This window comes from Lycorma delicatula, chromosome 7, assembly GCF_047948215.1.
Source record: "Lycorma delicatula isolate Av1 chromosome 7, ASM4794821v1, whole genome shotgun sequence".
Taxonomy (NCBI): domain Eukaryota; kingdom Metazoa; phylum Arthropoda; class Insecta; order Hemiptera; family Fulgoridae; genus Lycorma; species Lycorma delicatula.
The window spans coordinates 135,951,561-135,975,137 of NC_134461.1; the positions used below are offsets into that span (position 1 = coordinate 135,951,561).

The window sequence follows — 23,577 nt, forward strand, 5'->3', positions numbered from 1 at the left end:
CAAAAAGATTATCATAAAAAAAAATAAGTAAATAAATACCCTAACAACCTGCAATACAACAATACAAACTGAAACAATAAATACCTTTATTTTTACTTTACCTGACTAAAGAAAGATTCCACCATATAGATACGAATAACTTGACAGCCATTAACTTTAAATACAACAGCTAAAAATGAATTATCACAGCTGACACTCAAATGAGTGGGTTGAGATGGAAGAGAGAATTCTCTATGAGGAAATTCAGTTACTTCATTGCGACTTTTACCAAGGTTTTCTTGTATTTCCACTATTTTATCAATTTGTAACACTAAAACAAATAAAAAAGTAAAACAATAATAACATATCAAGATTTTCTATTTTAGTTAATTTTGAAAAAACCCAAAAACGATAAAAAAGGATTATGAAAAAAATTAAGTTACTAATTTATAAATTTACTTGCTTTGCCTCATGCTCATGTGGTAGTCGTCAAGGTTATAAGAAATTCCCCAATTTTTTCAGATAGTGTTTTTATTCTTCATTTAGTACATGCAAATCTGAAGTTCAAAAACCCTAATGAACTCTAATATCCCTAATTAGTTTCGCTAATGAACCCTAATATCAAGTTAGGGTTCAAGAACCCTAACTTGATATTAAACTGCTAAATACCAACTGCACACATGTTCTTGAAGAGTGATGTTCAAGTGAAGAAGGAAGTAATACATATAAACAAAAATTTTAACAAGAGTGTTAACATGTACTTTTTAATAAGTACTGTTGAAAAATATTTTCTCATCTAGAGCAAAATGTTAAGCAAGTGTGGTATGCAACCTGTTAATTATTGGAAAAAGACTGACACCGGCTCAAATCTCAAAGTTGCCTGTCCGTGTTATAGCCTCAAAATTTTAGAGCACCTGGACACACAAGATTATAAAGAAAGAAAAATTTTTATTTCAAAATAATTCTTTATTCTTACAAGCATTTATTCTTAATACTTTGTAAATTCAGCAAAAGTTATCCTTTAGAAAAATTTTAAGTTATAAATATTTCATATTTTATAAATGTAATCCTAGCATCAACAAAAATTTAATATAAGAATATACTTGTAGTTGTCAACTACGAAAAATCCCAACTTTAATTTTTTTAATTTCTTGGTATTTGAACTTGCCGAAAATTTATATTTTTTTAATATATGGGTCAGCTATCGACATAAAGACTAAGTATTAAAAAATTGACAGCATGTGTTAAGAAATAAAATATATGCAGTTTTAAAAGGAATAAGGGGTTAATACATCTAAACAGTACATACAGATCAAGAGGGAGCTCTGTTGAACAGTACACTTCATGGATTACACATCTAATTGTCAGATATATAAGGCTACACTAATTTTGAAGTAGGTTTCAAGAAGTTATAAAGATTTTAAGGATTTAAGAGTGTGATTAAATGGAGCCAACTACTATAAGTTGCTGGGCTTTATAAGACAGACAACTTTCAGAAACAGTTTAATACTGAAATAAAACACAAAGGGATGATTAGGGTAAGATACACTGAAATCTCACTATAACAGCATAGAGAATGACAGTTTTTGCCGCTAAAACAAGATTCCCATTGAGAAAATTAAACACAAACTAAAAAATCTATGCAATATTGATCCTTACACAGATTTAGATATTTAATGTAAAGTCACTCAAAAAATTTGTATTACGCAAATAAAATCTGAATGTACAGAGAAGAAACACATCCTTAAGAATGAAGACACCAGCTTTTGAATAATCCTAGCACCTTTAAAAATGTAGTTTTAAGCAAAGTATTGCGGTACGCAACACATTATTATGCAAGAACATTATGAAAATACAATATTCACAAAAAATGAAAAAAATAAATATTTACTTAACATACACATTATCTATCCAGATATATCTGCAAATTAAAGTAATTTTATTAATTACTGACACTACCAGAAAAACTTTACGGCAAACTTAGAATAGCAAACATTTTTAACTAGTTGTTTTGATTTGTAATTATAGAACTTCAATTTTATTTTCAATATTTATGATTTCCTGCTATAAAACCTATGTGATAGCATCGGAAAGCACGGAAATAGTATTATGAATATTTTATATGCTACAATCAAATTATTTTATTTGATTGCAGCAGTATCTTTGTTTCAGTATCACAATCTAATCTCCTTCCTATCTCACCTTGTCGCCAAAAGATGCTGATGTAGCTATACAGTTGTCTGCCCCTACATAAAGAACCAAACCTGTTTCCTTAAGAAACTGTAGAATAGATTAAGTATTGTTCATTTCTCAACAAGGCCAGTATATAAAATTAATTTTTTACGGTTATATTTTCTCATGCTTTTCTAGGCTCAGTGCATTATCTGTAAATTAAACTTTTTGGGAGTGAGTCTTCGATAAGTATACATTTTTTTTTAATAGTAATATTTTTAACATTTTATAACACTGGTTCATTGATTGCAGAATATTTGTAATACTAGCCGAGAAGGCGATTTTAATTTTTTTTTTTTAGTCCAGTAATATTAACATGTTTCTGTCTGTAGGAACATTTTATATCAACTTTGTCTAACGTGCTCAAATTCTGGAGAAGAAATTTTTTGGAGTTAATCTCATTAAAAAGTTCAATAATTTTTTCCTCTATTTCTGTACCATGCCTACAGACAAACTAGGTCAATTAAATTTTTTCCAGACATTGACTTGTTTAACATTCCTTCCTAACTTGCAAATTACATTAATTTGTTTGACCAAAAACAAACTTTCTCGTTCAGAAGACAATTTTAAAAAATGTTAATTTAATAACTAATGAAAATACGAGCTACAAACAGCAACTCTGAGAAAATTAAAAAATAGAGAAGGCTAACATGGAGATACAAAGAGTCTCTTAGTATGTAAGAGTTACATAGAACGTAATTTAAACACGACTCAAAAATTACATTTTATATTTTTTTATTCAGATGTATGTTAGATGATGAAGTGAATAAGAGAATTAGTATGCTTAAAATTTCTTGTGAATGACAGATCAGAATCCATCAACCAATAATATTAACTGCAGAATACCACACTCCTAACACAGAATACAGGGAAGGCTATCTTTATGGAGTAATAAAGCTAAAATTTGTTTTACATTAGTGAGGTCATTTCAAGCAGGAATTGAAACATAACAGAATACAACATTTAAATTAATTTGTATATTTTTACAAGCTATTTTATTGAAGACATACATCAACAAATGGGATAATTACCCGAATAACACTCTCAGAGTTAGTAAACAAATCCTGATAATATGACAGCGGCTTCTTTTATTTTGTAACAAAATGTTTGATACTTTTATTAATGTATCATTATATCTAACCTTCCCAAGAACAAAAGTAACTAGAAAAATAACCACCTAATTTTTTTTTGTAGGCGAAAAACGCCTGTGGGTTATCATCGCCCGGAATTTTCTTTAATAAAAAGGAAAAATAATAAAACTAAATAAGGTTTAAAACTAATATAAATTATATAATTAAAATTTAAAACTAAGTTAAATAGGTGAAATAAAACTCATAACTAATATCGCAGATGGAGTCTTTAAAATATAAAAACTAAAATAATAGAAAATGGAAACTATATAAAACTTAATTAATTCCGTTAGGGAGTGCAAAAGGCTCCCTACTCGGATAATAAAATTAAAGACATAGAACCAAAAAAATCAAAATTGAAAGCAAGGGAAAAAATTGACAAAAACTCTTCTAGCATAAAAAATATTTATGGCAATATTAAACTTTTGCAGTAACCTGTACTACGCAAAAACAGAAACATTCGGTTCAAAGTTTCATTATCATTGCACAAGATACCACGAATGTTTCTGGGTAGATCAATTTTACAACGCAACACCGCAAAACATATGCAGTCTATGAGAATGTGGTGCACAGTCATGTGGCAGTTGCATCATGTGCATATGGGTGCTTGTCCTCCTGACATTAGGTACTTGTGTGTGATCCTTGTATGTCCTATCTGCAATCGGCAGAGGATTACTTCTTCATGTAGAGTTTTTCTGCAAAAGGAATCCCGCGGTAACAAAATCTTTAATCTATCGAGTTTATTATCGACGGTAATCGTCCAGTCACTTTGTCACCTTGCTCTCAGTGATTGTTTTTCACGATTAATAAAATCAGAGGTAGTAACTCAGGTGGTGAAAGGAAGTTGAATACATGCTTCTTTGGCAGCATAATCTGCTTGTTCATTACCTGGAATCCCTACGTGGGTAGGGACCCAGCAAAAACTTACTTCTGTGTTGCAATTATTCAACTCGGTGATTGCATTGTAAATTTCAATGACGACAGGATGTTTGCAATAAAAGTTTTCTAACGCCTGGAGAAGACTACATGAGTCACTGCAAATAAGAATAATTCTACATTTAAGGTTAATGATATTTAGAGCCTTATTTATAGCGAGTACTTCAGCAGTGAACACACACTCGTAATATCGGGTAGGCCAAACATATAAGTTCTTTCATTGACAACAAAAGCACAACCAACGGTATCGTCTTGTTTCGATCACCGCCTCTGGGTTCATCTTGGTGAGGACACACTGGAACATTTGCCAGAAAATAATAGGTAGTGTTGATTGTTTATTGTATGTCGTAAGATCAAAAGTAAAATTTACAAGGTTTATTCTCCACGGAGGATATGAGCACAGGTATGATGGAAAGAATGACGAGTGTCAACACTTATATGCTGCAGCAGACGTCGGGTACGGACACCTACAGGTGCAGTACAGCGTGGACGGTCCTCACACTTTCTTAAATTAATAATTCTAAGAACTGATCAAAAGCCGGATGATTTGGCTGCCCTTTGAGACGGGCAAAATAAGATAACAAAAGCTGGTCTCGTCTATCCCAAAGTGATGGCTCACTACAGTCTACAAGTAAGCTTGCGTCAGGGCTTGATCTAAACGCACCTGTGGCAAGCCGAAGAAAAGCATGATGTACACCTTCCAGCATTTTAAGCACAGTTTGACAAGCTGAAGAGTAGGCGACACAACCATAATCTAAACGGGAACGAACAAGGGAATAGTAAAAACATAACGTACATACATGACCGATCGGCTCCCCAATTGGTGTTACTAAGGACCCGCATCATATCTAAAAGTTTGGAACATTTTGTCCTTAATTCCTTTATATGTTTGACCCAAATAAAACAGCTATCAAAAATCAAACCTAGAAACTTGACGTAAGGAGAGATAGCGACAAGCTCTCTGTTCAGAAAAACTTGCGAAATAGAAGGGTTTCGTAGCCAAGAAAAGACTACACATTTCGTTTTGTCGGATGAAAATGTGAAACCAGTAGTCCTGGACCAAACCTCAAGGCGAAATATAGTGTTCTGTAGTAGTCGCTCTGCTGTGGCGTTGAACGGCTCGCAATGTAAATAACAAAACCGTCAACAAATAGAGAGCATGAGACAGGAGCCTGTACACAATTGGTAATACTGTTTATGTCCACAGAAAATAAGGTGGCACTTAATAAATACACTACCTTGAGGTACTCCATTCTCCAAGACGACACTATCTGAAAGTGAATCGTCTACACGAACACGAAATGATCGGTGATTTAAGAATTCCCGGATAAAAGCAAGCATATTGCCTTTGATTCCCCATCCCTTGAGGGTGTTAACAATATCACGTCGCCAGGCTGTGTCGTACGCCTTTTTTATATCGAAGAAGATAGCGACGAGGTGCTGGCGGTTTAGGAAGGCGTTTTGTATGGCTGTTTCCATTGACACTAAATGGTCAATGGATGATCGTCCTTGTCGGAAACTACTCTGTTCCGAAGATAGAAAGCCATGTTTCTCCAAGTACCATGTAAGCCTGCGGTTTACCATTCTCTCCATTATTTTACATAACACGCTTGTTAAAGAAATAGGGTGGTAGCTTGAGGGATCGGTTATGTCTTTACCAGGCTTTAGTACTGGTATAATAAATGCTTCTGACCAGCCGGGCGGAAAGACTTGTTCGGAGAATAAACCATTGTAAATATTCAAAAGATATTGTAGTGCTGAGTTAGGAAGGTGTGAAAGCATACCAAGGCGAACGTTGTCTGGTCCAGAGGAAGTGTCACGTGAGTTCTTAAGTGCGTGTAACAATTCGTTAAATACGAATGGAGAGTTCAATTCACGAACCGAATCACCAATATTTAACGACAATATTTCTATCTGTACTTTGTACCTCTGAAAATCGTTATTATATGATGAAGTGAGAGACACCGGGGGGAAAGATTTTGCTATAGTCGAAGTTGATGAAAGGAGTTCTCCTTCATCAATGAGACCGAGAATAGATTGTCTCGGTGATCCGAAAATTGCATGGATTTTTTTCCACACAGTAGACGTGGGAGTAGTACGTGAGATGGTGTTCACATATTTTATCCATGAATTCCCCTTAGCGTTCAAGAAGACCCGACGGCACACCGCTCTAGCCCTGCGGTACAAATTTAGATGTTCTGGCCTATTATTAAATTTGCGTAGTGCTCGCCGTCGATTCTTAATAGCATATTTGCAATCATCATTCCACCATGGAACGGAAGGACGTTTAGGATTACCCGATGTTTGTGGGATATATCTGCTGGCAGTTTCAAGTATCATAGACGTAAAAGAGGAATACTGCTCAAGGATGTTCGCGCCGTCGTCATACTGTGATTGGAAGGCTTTATGATATCCATTCCAATCCGCCCTTTCAACAATCTACCTCCGTGGCCTTCTCTTAACCTCGTGGTCCATACCGAAACCAATAATAATTGGTTGTGGTCACTCCCGTGAAAGTCATCACAAACAGATCAATCAAGATAATGGAGTAAATTCGGTGAGCATACAGAGAGATCGATGTTAGACATAGTACCAGATGATAAAGACATGAATGTGTGAGATCCATTATTCAGCAAACAAAGGTCTAAGTCTTGTCTCACACTGTGTATATTTCCTCGAGTGGAGCAGAAGGTTGAGCCCCAGGAAACATGGTGGGCATTGAAGTCTCCTACTATTAACGACGGAGATGGTATTTGTGTGAGGAGATTTGAGATATCCAGAGCACTGAACTCAGTGTTCGGTGAGAGATACAGATTGCAGATATGCCACTTGAAGGGGATAGAGATCTTTACTGCAACAGCAGGAACGAGAGTGGTCAGTTGAATCCTTGTAGTCGACACCTTATCCTTCATGAAAATAGCTACTCCACCACTCTCTCTACTGTACTATACAGTCATATCTCTCACAGAAGTATCCTGAGTGCTATTGGGTCATGTTGTAGAAGATGAGTTTCCTGGAAACACATGATTATCGGATCATGTACGTGTGCCAGTACTCCAATATCTTCAATGCGAGACCGAAGACCTCTAACATTCCACTGAATAATCTTCATAAGGGTAAACAAAAATAAACAAATAATATAAATAAATAAATATACTTAGGAAACCATATAAAATATAGTTGTATGCGATTCGGTTTTTTTTTCGTATTCTCTATTTTAGATAACTCCGACGCCCTTTGGTCGGGAGGTTCTTCAACCATATCCTCCAGTATATGGGGTGATGGAGGAGACATTAGAATGGAATGCCGCTACTGACATCCCAGAGGGGGTGATTATGTGGGCTTCATTTACAAGGAGCTTATTAGTTGGCTTACTGCCAGCTGTGATAGTCCCTGCCCGTACCGGTAGGAGTTTGGGAGCAGGAACTTTCGTATCACACTTTGGATTCATTTACTGCGACGTAAGACTTTTTATTCATCTTTGTCAGTTCTGAAAGAGTGGCTGTAACCGAAGCAACTTGATCAGAAAGCATCTGAACGAGTTTCTTAAGTTCATTGCAGGATCCGCACTGCTGATTATGAACATTTGTAATAATTTGTTTTGACGCAGCGGTGGCGAAAGATACATTCGGTTTGACGAGATTCCGTGAGTCGATTATCTTTCTATATTCCCTGCGTGCAGCTGGGAAAGATAGCTTCTGCTCAGTACAGATTTTGAGAATTGCCTTTTCTTCTTTAAAGGTTGGGCAATCTCGGGAGCCAGCTGCATGTGAACCACTGCAGTTCGCACACTTTTCACTTTCCTCGCAGTTAGTGTCACTGTGACCTTCGTTAGCACATCGAGCACAGATGTTGTAGTGTGACCATACCCTTGGCATCTGAAACATTGCTGTGGGTTGAGTATGAATGGTCGTATCCGAACCGAGAGGTAACCCGCTTTAATCTTCTCTGGTGAAAAAGGAAGACTGAATGTCAGTATAAGAGACAGTGTCAGTTCTGTTCCGTTCTGCCGTTTCATTATACGTTTCACTTCTATAATACCTTGAGCACAAAGTTCATCAGCAATTTCACTTACATTCATTTCCAGAAAGTCACGACAAAAAATTACCCCTCGGCTGGTATTTAGGGTCTTGGCATGCTGTACTTATGTTTATGCCGCCCATATTGGCGAGACGTAATAGTGAGCGACTCTGCTCATCGTTAAATGTTTCCACCAGAATTGTTCCACCATGTAATTTCCTAATACAACCGGGGTGACACATTTGTTAATAAGGAAAGGTTTTGAAGGAAGCCACCTTCCTGATTATTTCGAAAAACAACAAAGCGAACGTTCTTACACCTGACATCATCTTCGTTTGCTGTAGCAAGATTATCCTCGTCAGACGAAGCTGACCAAGGCCTTTTCACTAGACTGAAATTGGTGTTTTTTCAGATGGACCACCAACCATCATAGAATTTACTGAAGGAACTGTAATTTTGGTCCCACGAGAACCGGCGATATAATAGACCACTCCAGCAGAGCGCACGCGTATTGGAGCTAGAACTAAATACAACTGGGTTTGTTCTGGTGCCCAGAGGACATCGTTCGAGACTCGCTACGTAGAGCCATTCAGCTATCGGCACGATAGTTCCCACCTTGGGTTACAGTTGCGTTTTTACGATTCGCAACACCACCGAGTGTAAATGTAAGAGAAAATTGTGTTGGATGTTGTTGGGTAGTCGAGTAAATGTATATGTTGCACTTCGTGTAGTGTTCTTGGTGTAGTATATGTGTATAGTGTAAAGCATTCTGCAGCTCAGTGTGTAGTGGGAAGAAAAGCTGCAGAGGCTAGGCCCGTGGTGACGCCAACCCCCAAGTCTTAAAAGAATAAGGACTCCCCCCGTTTTAAAGACTCCCCGTCGGGGAGTCTAACTTAGGAGTCTAACCACCTAAATGGCCAGGAAAATATCACCGCTACAGTTTGTGGAATTTTATCTATTGCAAAAGAAAAAATACAATAGATTGCTTAATACAGAAATGTAAAGGGACTAATTGCTGCTAAAGAGGGCCACTAAAGCAGAATAGTGAAACAGTGAAGAAACGGTTGCGTGATGGCGGCTCGGAGGTTCGTAGGACCTTAGGTTCGTCGCTTATGCTGATGACACACTGCTACTGTTTGAAGGGAATTCGTGTAACGAGGTAAAGTCCGAGCTGCTCATGCTTGTGAGACACTCCAGTTGTGGAGTCTCCAACATAAGATGATTTTCAGCCCAGAGAAAACGACAATGATGTTGCTTAAGGGCCAACTGGCTGCTTCCCGACAAATCCGGGTTCTAATGGCTAGTCTCCCCATTCGGTACATTACGGCTCAAAAATACCTGGGTGTTATTTTTGATGAAAATTTTCAGTTCAAGGAACATCTACAGTATGTGGCGAAAAAGGTCACTGATGCTTTTTATGGAATCCGTAGAGCCATTCATCCCGATTGGGGATTGAATTACCGTACCAAGCATATCCTTTACAAAGGTGTCAGTGAAGCTATTATATTTTATGGTGCACCTGTCTGGGCTCACCGCATGGATTTTAGGTGTTGCGCAAACATTTTGTTGCGGGCCCACAGACTCCTCTTGCTGGCTGTTATATGCGGTGCGCACGCGTGTGCATGGGCGTGTTTAAAAAATTAAATTTTTACTTTTTTATATGAACTGGGTCAATCATAGGTCATATTTTTTTTAGATATAATCAGTGACTATGGTATTACAGTTGAGGATCGTGAAATACTTGGTCACAAAACAATGTTTCTTGAATTACTATGAGTGGCTGTAAGACCTAATAAATATAAAAAAGAATATATTACAAGAGTTACAAACTACAACTTATTAAATCAAAAACTTCAAGGCAAATTTACTCAAGTGGAAATCATAAACATCAAATCTTTTGATTAATCTAATTAAAAATGAAATTAACAACATAATCACTATAAAAATTCTATCCATGAAGGTTGGTACAATAAGGAAATACACCTATTAGTTGAAGAAAGTGATAGACATAAGTATTGTACAAGAAAAATCCATTTCAAGCAGCGTTTTACACTAAATTCAAAGATCTACAAAAAAAAGTTAAAAACTAAATAAAAATGAGCAGATAGCACCGTACTAAGGTACAATTTGGTAATAGTTATGGCTCAATCCACAAGCAATTGAGAATTATAAACAAAACTGTTTAAAGGAAAAAAGCAAACAATTAAAACGATCTATATAGATAGAAACAAGGAATTACCCTGATAACAGGGATATTACAAAATGCTTTAACAGCCATTTTATTAATATTTAGAAAAAAAAAACTAAAATTTGTTCAAACTAATTCTAGCTCTAACCTAATAAACTCCTGCTCAACATCTTTGTATCTGCTGAAAACAATGGCCAGTGAAATTAATAAAATTATAAATAAATTAAAACGCAAAAGTTCTAATGAAGATGGCATTAACTGAGGAAAATTTGAAGACGTACTTGCACATATTACTTCAAACATAATAAATAAACATTTCAGGGAGAGCACATTTCCAAATTGTTTAAAGAATGCCAAAGGTCTTTGTCATTTACAATGGGCGTAATGGGGTTTACAAAGGGCACAATGGTCAGGATCAGACTCTATAATTTTTTTCCAAAATAACAACTTAACAAAAGTCGGATTGAGCCTCCACAAGGTACACCTGGATATATCCAGTACAAATAGGAGATCAAAGTCGAGAGTTCTAAGGTTCAAGCCCTTGTAAAGACAGTTGCTTTTATATCAATTTAAATGCTAGACTGTGGATACCAGTGTTCTTTAGCGGTTGGGTTTCGATTAACCACACATCTCAGGAGCGGTTGACCTGAGACTGCACAAGACTATACTTAATTTACATTCATACACATCATCCTCATTGATCCTCTGAAGTAATACCTTAACGGTGGTTCTGGAGGCTGAACAGAAAAAAAGTAATACAAATAGGAGAAATTTGTCCAGTGAACTGGATCTAAACATACCTCATTATCACCTAACTAGATCGCATCTACAGTTGTAACTCAAGACCTAGTCCCACTACAGGTGACTCCTTGGCAGTCAACTGTGAAAGGTCTTTTAAGGAATACTCCACCAACTGAACCAAGCAACACATGAGTTCAGAGAAGGTAGCATTCAGATACAGTGGGCTGCCACTTAGAAGATAACATACGATCAGAAGCATTGGAATGCCCCGATACTAGGTGAACAAGAAAAACACAAGTCCAAAACATCAAACAAAAGCAAATCACCTACATTTGCACACACAATGTAAACTCACTCACGCAGACTATTAAACAAAAAATAATAACTGGCCTAATGGGACCATCACAAAATTTTCATCATGGGTCTGCAATAAATAAGAAACACCACCAAAAACCAGGACACCACGGAATCTGAAGGATGTAGAGCCTACAAAGGTATACCTCAGAAGAGAGTGTTGAAAAATGTCCCACAGTTTGGAACAGGCTTTTTAGTCAACCTCAAAATAATAAACTTCACACAAGAATTCAAGTCACAATCCCTCAAGAATCTCAACACTCACCCTAAAAGCATGTATTAAATCTACACTATAATAAACGCCCATGTACCCACTAATAATAAAAAACCTCTCCAAAAGACCGTTCTGGTATCTACTCAACATGACTATAAATAACATCCCAAAAACCTTGTTAAACAATCTGAGACTTCAATGCTCAACTAGGCAGAGAAAGAAGGTACCGCGAGTTCATTGGAAAATGGCCTGCCCAAAAGAAAACAAACAACTGACAGAGACTACAACCTAATTTTAATATTCACATATTTCAAGTGGATATCTCGAAAACTCAAAACCTGGAAACACCCCTACACTACAGACTACACTAAAGGAGAATGGCAACTAGACCTCTAGACAAACACCACCACAAAGAGATCTAAAATATAAAAATCCTCCGAGGAGTAGACACAGGCTCAGATCAATATGTAGTCAAAATTAAATTTATTCCCCAAAGAAAGCAAACCAAGCCCCTAACATTAAAAGAAAAATGGACCGCACCCAACGAATCAATAAAAAGTACCAAAAAAATAACATTCGCAGATAAACTTAACGTCTAGTCAACAACCTTAAACAAATCGCAGAAGAATTGGCCCAATAAAATCCCATAAAAAACATCAATAGTAGAACAACAAATCTGACGAAACAGTGGGGAAAAGACATTAAGCATGGTTATTTCACCAATTCCAAAAATCAGAACACTCTTCCAAAACCTAGTAAAACAAAGAAAAGAAACCACCCGAACCCTAAGGATAATAAAAAGACAACAGGATAAAAATACACTGAAGTCAATAGAAAAAGAATTCAATAGAATACAGTCAAGAGACTACTACAAAACCTTAAAAAATCAGCTCCAAAAAAATGCAAACCCCCCCAACCATACTAATAAAGAATGAAAATGGTAAACTGGCCTGTAACAATAGAGACAACGCAAATATCCAAGCTAAATATTTTTAACTCCAAAACTTCAACATAAACAACCCAATAACAACAATACCAGAAAACATCAACCCACCCACAATAAAAGAAGTCTACCAAGCACTGGGTGTGATGAAGAATTACAAAACATCGGGTAAACAGACTTTTGTAGCGATCTCTGGAAACATACAAAAAGATCAGTAAAAATTTCCCTTCATCAACAGCTTGTCAACATCTGGATCAAAGAAAAACTACCAAAGCACTGAACAACAGGGAGATTTCAGATCCTGGAGGAGCTGTCCAGACCAGATCAAGGGTCACAAGATAATAATGGATTACAACAGGAAAGGAAACACACAACATGGTGATAACATTTGTAGATTTCAAGAAAGCTTACGAATGCATCTATAGAGAAACTTGAGACTAAAAATTCCAAGACACCTCAGACTACATACCAAATTAGTAAACACGATAAAACTGACTCTCACAAATACTAAGTAAAAAGTGAAATTCAGAGACCAGCTCTCGAAACCATTTGAGATCACAACAGGACTGCACCAAGGCTGTCACTTATTAATCAACTGTGCTCTGCAATGATAATGAGGGAATGGCTCAAAAAGTGCCCCCCAAAAATAAAAATAAGCCGAAAAATCAATACAAACTGTCTTGGTTTCGTAACAACCTGGCACTGCTAGCAAATGACATCAACAAAGCTAAATCACAGATACTAGAACTTCAAAACATTTTTGTGTTAAATAAAACTAGCCTCAAAATATCACTCAAAAATACAGAAATTATGCCCCAAAAACCAACATAATTAAAAGAAGTAAACATAAACGGTAATAAGATTAAAATAGTAACCTAATTTAAATATCTCAGAGAAATAATAACAAATATAAACAAAAAATCTGATGTGAACACCACATGACTTTCTTGTACACCTATTAAATTACATATACACTTTTTACAATGAAAAGTATACAAAATTTTATTTTATTAATAACTTCTGATACTTTTTCATATTTTCTTTTTAATTATTATTGAATTACTATTTATCGTAAAACTTTTTTTCGATCAGAGGTTAATAATTATTAATAAATCAATATAATTAAATTAAAAAAAAGAAAAGTTACAAAAAAGGAGATGAAGTCTGATTCGAGCTGATGTGCCTTCCCCTTAAAGATCAAAAAATTTCATTAATTAAAATTTCATTTGGCTAACTCTGGAACCAATGAAAATAAGTACCACTTATGACATATCGTTGAAAAGCTCTCAATTAGAGCTTATTACTGTAATTAAGAATTGTTTGGACACTTTTGGTTCAGCAATTGTAATCAAAAGGGGGGTTGCACAACTAGATGTTACAACAGTCCTAAATAAAAAATGTCAAAATCCTATGGCTAATCGTTTTTGAGTTATACAAGATACATAGATACATGCAGAAACTAGTCAAAATGGATTCAGGGACACTCAAAATTGATATTTCTGTTTAAATCTGAAAACTGATATTTTTTATGATCGCAATACTTCCTTTACCTCGTACAAGGAAGAAAAAACCTTGATCCAAACAAGAAGAAACAAACTAGTTTAAGCAAAAAAATAACCTAGTACCCTTACAATAAAAAATGCCTATCAATAAATGCAAAAAATAAGACTCTTCTACAGTTATAAAACCAGAAGCTACTTATGCAGCAGAAACACTCTTCTACCTGAATGAACAATCAAAGACTGACAGAGTCCTGAAAATCTAAATTGGAAGAACCTTCATGAACAAAAAGTACCAGAATGACTGGCAGTGGTGGATCGTGCCCAACAAAGTTTTGTACAAAGAGTTAGAACCCATCACTGATACTATGTGTAAGAGGAGATTAGAATTTTTTGGACATATCATGAAGATGCGAGATTTGAGACTTCTGAAGCAGCTGGTACAGTACAATCTCGACTTGAAAAACACCAAATCAGGATGCAGATGGGTCAGAGAAATAACAGAAAAATAGAAGGAAAAGACCTTACAGCAATAGACACAAGACACCTCAGACAAAATAAAATTAGACAAGAAAATCAATGACAAAAACATTTGCTTCACTCACAAGAAAAAAACACAAACATTTTCAACACTAAAAAAGGTACAAAAATCGGAACATATGAAAACGTACTGGGAAGAATGCAAGGCCCAAACAGTCCCAACAAAGAGGCTTTGATAATGGACTGACTAAAGTGATCCTAGTAGCCATAAAAGATAAGAATAATAATAATAAACATTTCAGGGAAAGCACATTTCCAAATTGTTTAAGGAATGCCGTATTTGTCATTTACAAATCTGCATCAAGACTTCAAACCGGTAACTACAGACCACTATCCATTCTATCAGTAATAACAAAGCTATTTGAAATGATTATGATTACTTAAGATAGTTAAGATTATTTAATTATATGAGGGATACTTGGTTATTTAACACAAGACAAAATGGTGTTTTGTCTTGACAGGAGAAATACAGAAACTATTGATGCCTCCCTTAAGGAATTTATCTACAGAGAAAGGCTGACAATGGAAACTCAGTTATTGCCTGCTTTCTGGATCTACAGAAAGTTTTTGATGTTGTTGTACTCAAGGAGTACCGATTGAAAGACTGAGTGGTATTGGTATAATTGATGTACCATTATATATTTTTAAAGATTACCTGAATCTCAGAACTCAATTTGTAGCAGTAAATAATAGTGCTCCTTTAGTGATAATCAGTGGAACTCCACAGGGTATTGTCTTTTGGGCCCTATTTTATTTTTAATATATATTAATCGACAACAATAAGATTATATAAAAATCTGATGCTTCACTGATGATAATTCTCCCTTTTTATTTTGGATCTATTGATATTATCTACATGGATGCTCAATAACATCCAGGTATTGTAGCTGATTGGACCAAAGCTAGCAACATTAAGCTCAATGAAGGTAAATGCAACTATATGATTTTTAATAAAAAGTTAAAAATTAAAGTCAAAGTTAAAAGTAAAATTAAAAGTTTAAAACCTCTGGGACCACTGTTAGGTATTGCTTCAGAGGATGAGATGAATGGCAATTTTTGTAGTGTGTGAAAATGCCATGCCTCTCAAGATTCAAACCCAGGACCTCCAGATGAAAGGCTGAGACGATACCAGTTGTACCACAGAGGCCGGCACAGCTCATAGCTTGCATATTAACATAACTACTATTAAAGAAGTCAATAATACTATATACACAGGACTAACACTGGATAGAGGCTTGCAATTTGATAAACATGTAGAAGCCACATGCAGCAAAATTAACAAATCTATTCATCCCTTGTTATTATGTTTCACACCTAATGAATAGAGAAACCAAATTCAAGATTTATTACGCTTACATTTACTCTACATTGAATTATCTTGTGGCCTTTTGGGAACAAACTACTAAGAACATTAATGATATGCAAGTAACAGAAAATAAACCGCTAAAGTGTTATTTTGTAAACACAAAGGGACTCACTACTTTGAGAACTTAAGTGGAACTTCATTGAGAGCCTAAGTTAAGTTACTATCAATATGATATTGTTAAATTGGACAGTGTAAACTTAATTAACAAAATTATGAATAATCTTTTTTATTGCTTTGAGACAAAACTGTGACAATTCCTAATCAAGGACGTATCACAACTTTTATATTTTGCCTAGAGCAAAGAACATCATCAGGAAAGAATTACTTTAATGACTGCACAATGGTACAATGAACTCCCTGAAAGCTTTAATGTTAATTTAAAAAATTTGTGATTCCTTTTCTAAAATGAACAGTTTATTAGTTTCTATTGTTTTGTGGACATATATTTTTTTTCTTTTATAATTTGTTTTTTGGGTTCAATAAATAAATAAATAAGATAAAAAATATTTATAGCAAATTTAAATGAAATAATTAAAAAAATAAACATACATTTCCATAAGTCTTACCTTTAAAACCAGTGGGGCATCCAACAAATAACAGACCATATTTGCTTGCAGAATCGACTAAATTTAAATAATCACTAACTGAGATGGTAGATTCATCTGGAATGATTCGCAGCCGACTAAATAATTTGAACTGAAAACCCTAAATAAATAAATACAAAATAATGCTTAAAAAAAGACAAATAACCTACTTAAACTAAACAGCTATCGTGAAGTATTCTTTGTAAATTATAATCAGTTTCAATACCATAAAAGATACTGTAATACACCATATAGTGTAATTACATGTAAACTCAATATTCAAATACTGATGACATAAAAGATACTTTTTTAGAGTATCAGGAATAGCTCTATTAAAGAACTTATTTTCAGTTCTTTAACGATTTGTATGAATGAACCACTAATGGTCTAACTAATAAATATTTTAATGAAATTCCTGCACAATATATATCAGTTTTGAGTAAACTGTCATTCACTTAACCACTCTCACCCGCTAACCAAATCAAATAGAAGGATAAGTAATAAAGAAGGCAGTGATAAATTTCTTCAACAAAATCTTTGAAATCCTATGTAAAGTAAAACCCCATCCACAGTAACTTTAAATAAAATTGTCTGAATATTAGTCAAATTCTATAGCTGTATTCTGAAAATTGGTCACATATGTTACATACAATATTAAATACTAATAGTTATCCAATCTGCTTATTTGAAATCTGTGCACGATAAGGAAAGTCCAGTAGTGAAAACAGCATATCTTAGTAGATGCAACAAAAAAAAAATTCCATTTAAAACAAGGTAAAACTAAACTAAAGTAACTAATTTATTTATTTTAATTTAGCAAATATAAACTAAAACACAATTACAACTTATGAATGATAAATTTTATACCGTATGTAAAGCGCCAAACCTGATCAACCCAAACCCAAAATTTTCATGATAAAAGGCAATACGTTATCACTCTGTCACAAATGTTGTAAGCAAACAATGGAATGGCAAATTGTCAAATATGAAACCGAGACCATTAATACATATACAAGAGTTAAATTGTTTACTTGCAATAGAAATTCCGCAGATCCAAAACTGGTTAGTTTATAGTTTAGGTCGGCGATTCCCAAACTCAGCACTATGGTTCCCCAGGGAGACGCGGCCTCTTCAAAGGGGTACCACAAAATACTGTAAAAGCTGCATAATTAATTGAACCAAGACATTTATAATTATTATTTTAATGTTAATAAAGTAAAAAAGTAATGAAGCTACACAAATTTATTTATTTTTATCTCCTACTTACAAGTAGTCATACTTTTACTAAGGGTAGGACGCCATGGAAAAATTTTAATTGAAAAACAGCACCACGACTCAGAAAGGGCGCTGCGACTTGGAAAAGTTTGGGAACCACTGGTTTAGGTTATACTTCTATACACCGCACATTCTAGGATCGGGCAAATGTATTCTTTAGAAAGCCTCAGCTTTCTAGGAGGCTCACCCAACTTGTTCTAAGGTGTTTTTTTAATTTCTGAAGGAAAAGCGCATTTTTTGTTAAAGCAGAATATTATGTAACTGTTAATAAGCTCCTTCAATTCTAATTTAGGTGGGGATTTGGCAGTAATGCCTGGAAATAGTCTTCTTGCTATCCTCTAGGTAGAGTAATTGTTCAGAATATGGAGAGCTATACTCCAATTTTCTGCGGGACTCCTTCAGTTAGCGAAGCTTGTACTCCTAATTCATCCAAAAAAAAAAATCATCTTTGGACATCAATACTTATGAAACTGAAATACCTGAAAGATTATAATCTGGAAATATTATTATTAGTTTATCTTTGTTCTCCGATGCGATAAAATCTTTTGTTCAATGCAAGTACTGATCATCTGAAATTTAATTATATGAAAACACATAATTTAGGGGCTGGACTTGCATCAAATACCACTTGTCTGTACAAAATGTGGAGAAGAATACACCTTTATTCATCACACAAGAAAAAACTTATAGTTATGAAGTAAATACCAGATTTGTGTATGGCCTACGGTCCACTGGAAAAGATCATGGTGCTGCAAAAACTTTGTGTGTTATTATGGAACTAGCAAAACCACAGACTAAATTTAGAACATTTAATAAGGATATTTGTCCTATTAGAAAATAGTATGCTGAACAGTCTTTGAATGATGTACTGCAAGAAGCTATAACGCAGAATGAAGAGTGTAAGAACTTGGTGGTGGCGCTAGATGGTAGCTGGCAAAAACAAGGACACACCAGTCTCAACGGATTAATTTCTCTAATTAGTGTTTACAGGTAAAGTTCTTAACATATAAGTAATGTCATAAAATTGTCATGTGCGTGCAAATTTAAAAAATAATATAAATAAATTAAATGAGCACAAAATGGGGGACATACATGTTATGCAAATTATACGGGTACCAGTGGTGACATTGTTTGAGTGGTGGCAATGTTTGAGAATTCTATTGAACAAGATGTCAGAGATACCTAGGGGACAGGGACATCAAAGCATTCAACAAGGTTTTAGAAACTAAGCCTTTTGGTGAGGATGTAAATACTGAAAAATTTGAGTGCACTGGGCACATCCAAAAGCAAATGGGTTGTAGACTTAGAAATTTGTATAAAGAATATGTTTGTAAAAAACTTAGTGATCGTAAGGCTTTGTTTAGACAAGGTAACTTAGCGATAAGGAGATTGATAGCCTACAAAATTATTATGGGAAAGCTGTAAGAAACCCACTTTGTAAATGCTACGAGAAAAGCTGTGTGGGCAATCCATTACTATAGGATAACTACAGACTATTTCCCTCTGCATGTATTCTGCCTAGGTAAAAAAATCAACATGATGCAAATACAATAAAGCTAGATTAACTTCGAAACCATACCATCACAAGCACCCATTACCTCAAAGTGTAGCAGACATAATAAGGCCAGTAGTTAAGTGTTTAACAGATCCTGAACTACTAAACAAGTGCTTGCACAGACAAACCTAGAATCCTAATGAATCTTTGAATAGTGTGGTTTGGACTAGAATTCCTAAAACTGTGTTAGTAGGTTACAAAACATTTAGTGTAGGAGTATATGATGCAGTTTTATTATATAATTAGGGGTGTAAGGAGAAGACAAAAGGGCTGCAACTCTGGAGTTAGAAGTGGGAGTCAACACAAATATTACTTTCAAAGAAATAGATGCGAAACATTTATATCAAGCTGAATATGATCAGTTTTTAAAAAATGTTGAACTAAAAATGAATAAAAAAAGAAAACGGAACGATTGGGAAAAAAGTACTGATGATCCAGATTATGGATCATCAACTTAAAATTTCCATAAATTATTTTTCTAAATATTGGTAAACATTTTTCTAAAACTACTCACAAGAATTAAATGAAATTTTTTATGGGTATTTACTAGGTTAAGATGCACTTACACCATTTTTTTTTTAGTTTTCCATCTCTAATAAAAAAAATTTTAATAAAAGTTTTAACGCCGAAAGGTTTAAAAAAAAAAAAAAACTTTAAAAATGCGGGAAAAAATATTTTGTAAAAAAACAAATATGGAATAAAGGTGAATACTCTATAAAAAATTCCCTTTAAAATGATATAATATTCATGTTTCTATGACAACTAGTCCTTTAGAAAAATGTACCTAAATATGACTAATATTAAACTGTCGAGATACAAGGTACCACCTCCCTTAAGAGCATAGGTCAGGAATACTTAGCCATATCAATGTCACTCAATCTTCTGAGTACTGCGCAGGGGTGAAAGCAATGGAAAACTACAGCGATTTTTTTCCAAGAAAATGAAGCCCTCTGAATTTTCATGTAATAAAGATGAAGGTGCCTTCCTTGGTAAAATATTCTAAAGGTAAATTAGTACCCCATTCGGATCTCCGGATCACCAGAAAATTAAAAAACCCATTCTACGTGTTGTAGCGTGGAATGTTAGAAGTCTAAAAAAGGTTGGTAGGTTAGAAAATTGAAAGAGGGAAATGGATAGGATAAATGTAGATGTAGTGGGAATTAGCGAGGTTCAGTGGGAGGAGGAAAACGACATTTGGTCAGCTGATTTTAGAAAAATTAACTCAGCTTCAAGCAATGGACAGGCAGGAGTAGGTTTCATAATGAACAAGAAGATAGGGAAGAGAGTAGAGCATTTCAAAGTGCATAGCGATAAAATCAAGGATAAAATAAAAACCTAACCTGACAACGACTGTTAACGTCTATATGCCTACAAACACCCGTGAGGATGAAGAGGTAGAGTGTGTATAAGAAGGAATTGACGAAGCAATTAAACACATAAAAGGGGATGAAAATTTAATAATCATTGGAGATTGGAAGGCAAGCATTGGAAAAGGCAAGGAAGGAAATATGGAGGGTGAATACAGGCTGGGCAAAAGGAATGAAAGAGGGGACCAACTTACACAGTTTTGCACAAAGTATAATTTAGTAATTGCCAACACCCACTTTAAAAATCATAATAGAAGAATATACACATGGTAAAAGCCAGGTGATACTGCAAGGTATCAGATAGATTATATCATGGTTAAGCAATGATTTAGAAATCAACTCGTCGACTGCAAAGCTTACCCTGGAGCAGACATTGATAGTGACCATAATTTAGTGACAATGAAATGTAGATTGGGGGTTTAAAAACCTGAAGAAAAATTAATTTGGTTTAGAACTTCATAATGAGAACCTTAACATTAAGTTTAAAGGATTATATTTTTTAATTTATGAACTATGCAATTATGTAAAATAACCAATATGAAGTTAATATGTATACAACTTGCACCTACATGTATACATTACACAATACTAATAAGGTTCACTAAAAATCCAGTATAAAAACTAAATTCTAACCAGCCAAACTTAAAAATTTCAATAATTATGTGGTTTAAATTTAATAAGGTGGAATATAGGATTTATTTAATATTTTAGTTTAAAAGAACAGTATAAAAAATAACAAAGTAAGTAAATAAATAATATAATAAACACAAAATACCCATAAACACTTGCCTGAACATCGAGATGGTTAGGAGCTGGCAGAGTACTTGTCATTATTATTATTTTATTTAACTTCACTAATACAATATACAATGAACAAACGCTGTAAGCACAATACAACCGTTCTAGCAACAACGAATTAAATATAATTCAGTGCTGCCACCATTAAAATATTGCTACCTCAGGTGTTTGTACTTACGTTTAATTGGAAAAACTGAGATTTTTTAAAACAATTTTTTATTGAAAAGAGTTAAAAATTATTTCTTAAAATAATTCAATACATTTTGTTTATTCATTTAATTACGATAGTAATAACAATTATGTGTTTATAATGTACGTATGTGTAACGTGTATAATGTTCAATTGCAAATAATGCAAAATTAATTAATGAGAATATATTTTTTTAATGTACATATTTAGTTTTTTTATATCTTTACATTCTAAGTGTATAATACTTTTTCAACCATATCTACCCCAGTAATAATCATAATAATGAATTACAAGTTCAGCAGGCGTACACCTTTAGGAAAAGTTTTTCTTAATTTTTATGTTTCTCGTGAAGAAAATTTCGCTTACATAATTTTTAAAACGTTTCTCTCATTTCATATTGCGTTTTTACTCAACGCATCAATAGTATTTTTATACTAATTACAACAAATTGAAAATTACTTTTAATATAATTTTTATCCGACTACGTACAAAGGAGTAGTGATAATGTATTTATGTTTGTTCCCTTTTGTAGCTTCACGGATCCAACCAATTAAAACCAAGTTTTTTTTTGGTAGTAACAAGTCTTTGGTCTACAAGTAACATAGACTATCTTAAACTGTTATCTATAATGTAGCGCTAACCCATCGGGTTGGTCTAATGGTTAACTCGTCAGCGCAAATCAGCTGATTTCGAAGTCGAGAGTTCTAAGGTTCAAATCCTAGTACAGTAGGGATGGTAGAAAAAACCCACCGGGTTGGTCTAGTGGTTAACGCGTCTTCCCAAATCAGCTGATTAGGAAGTCGAGAGTTACAGCGTTCAAGTCCTAGTAAAGCCAGTTATTTTTACACGGATTTGAATACTAGATCGTGGATACCGGTTTTCTTTGGTGGTTGGATTTCAATTAACCACACATCTCAGGAATGGTCGAACTGAGAGAATGTACAAGACTACACTTCATTTACACTCATTCATATCATCCTCATTCATCCTGTGAAGTATTATCTAAACGGTAGTTACCGGAGGCTAAACAGGAAAAAGAAAGAAAGAAAGGGTTGGTAGAAAAGAACCATTGTAATGATTCAAATCACATAAATCAGTTAGTTGACGAGATTTAGAATCGTTGATTCGAGTCGTACGAATCTCTCAGTGTACTCGGTGTCAATAATTATTAAGAACAAACAGAACCTATAACAAAGTATTTTTATGAAATACTGCAACGCAATACCAAAAGACCTTGACAGCCACTTTTGTGTAAAGTACTGGTACATATAAATAAAATGCATTTAAATTTTAATAATTAGTATAAAACTTACTATATTTATTATCAATGGATTTCTCAGACAACTGATTTTGAGTTGACTATCGGATTATTGAGTAGATTCTGAGTACACTACAAAAACTTAATGAAATTTATATCCAGCCAATGTTAAAAAATATTACAATGACTTCATTTTTAATAATCGATGTAAAAGTATGCGATACACAACTGTTGATTGATGAACTGTATAATGTCAACAAATAAATAACAAAGCAGTAGGTCTTTACTAAATTTGTTTATTCTGAAGTAGCAAAGTTTGATTTGATTAAGTTAATTAGTTTATTTACGATATGCATTGATCAGCAACTAGATCATCAACAATTTCTTCATTTTATACTTTACAGTCCAC

The 23,577-nt window shown here is 34.3% G+C and overlaps 1 protein-coding gene across 3 annotated transcripts in view; it reads right to left on the reverse strand.

The window, feature by feature from the left end:
* LOC142327260 (uncharacterized) overlaps positions 1–21,837 on the reverse strand; it is a 170,309-nt gene extending 148,472 nt beyond the window's left edge. For all 3 annotated transcript variants that reach the window (XM_075370119.1, XM_075370117.1, XM_075370118.1), the window contains exons 1-3: positions 21,713–21,837; positions 16,709–16,847; positions 102–310 (exon numbers count right to left, since the gene is read on the reverse strand). In XM_075370119.1, the coding sequence (XP_075226234.1) occupies positions 102–310; positions 16,709–16,847; positions 21,713–21,754 (390 nt within the window). In that variant the 5' untranslated portion in view covers positions 21,755–21,837. The remainder of the gene's footprint in view (positions 1–101; positions 311–16,708; positions 16,848–21,712) is intronic.
* Between the last annotated feature and the right edge of the window lie 1,740 nt (positions 21,838–23,577).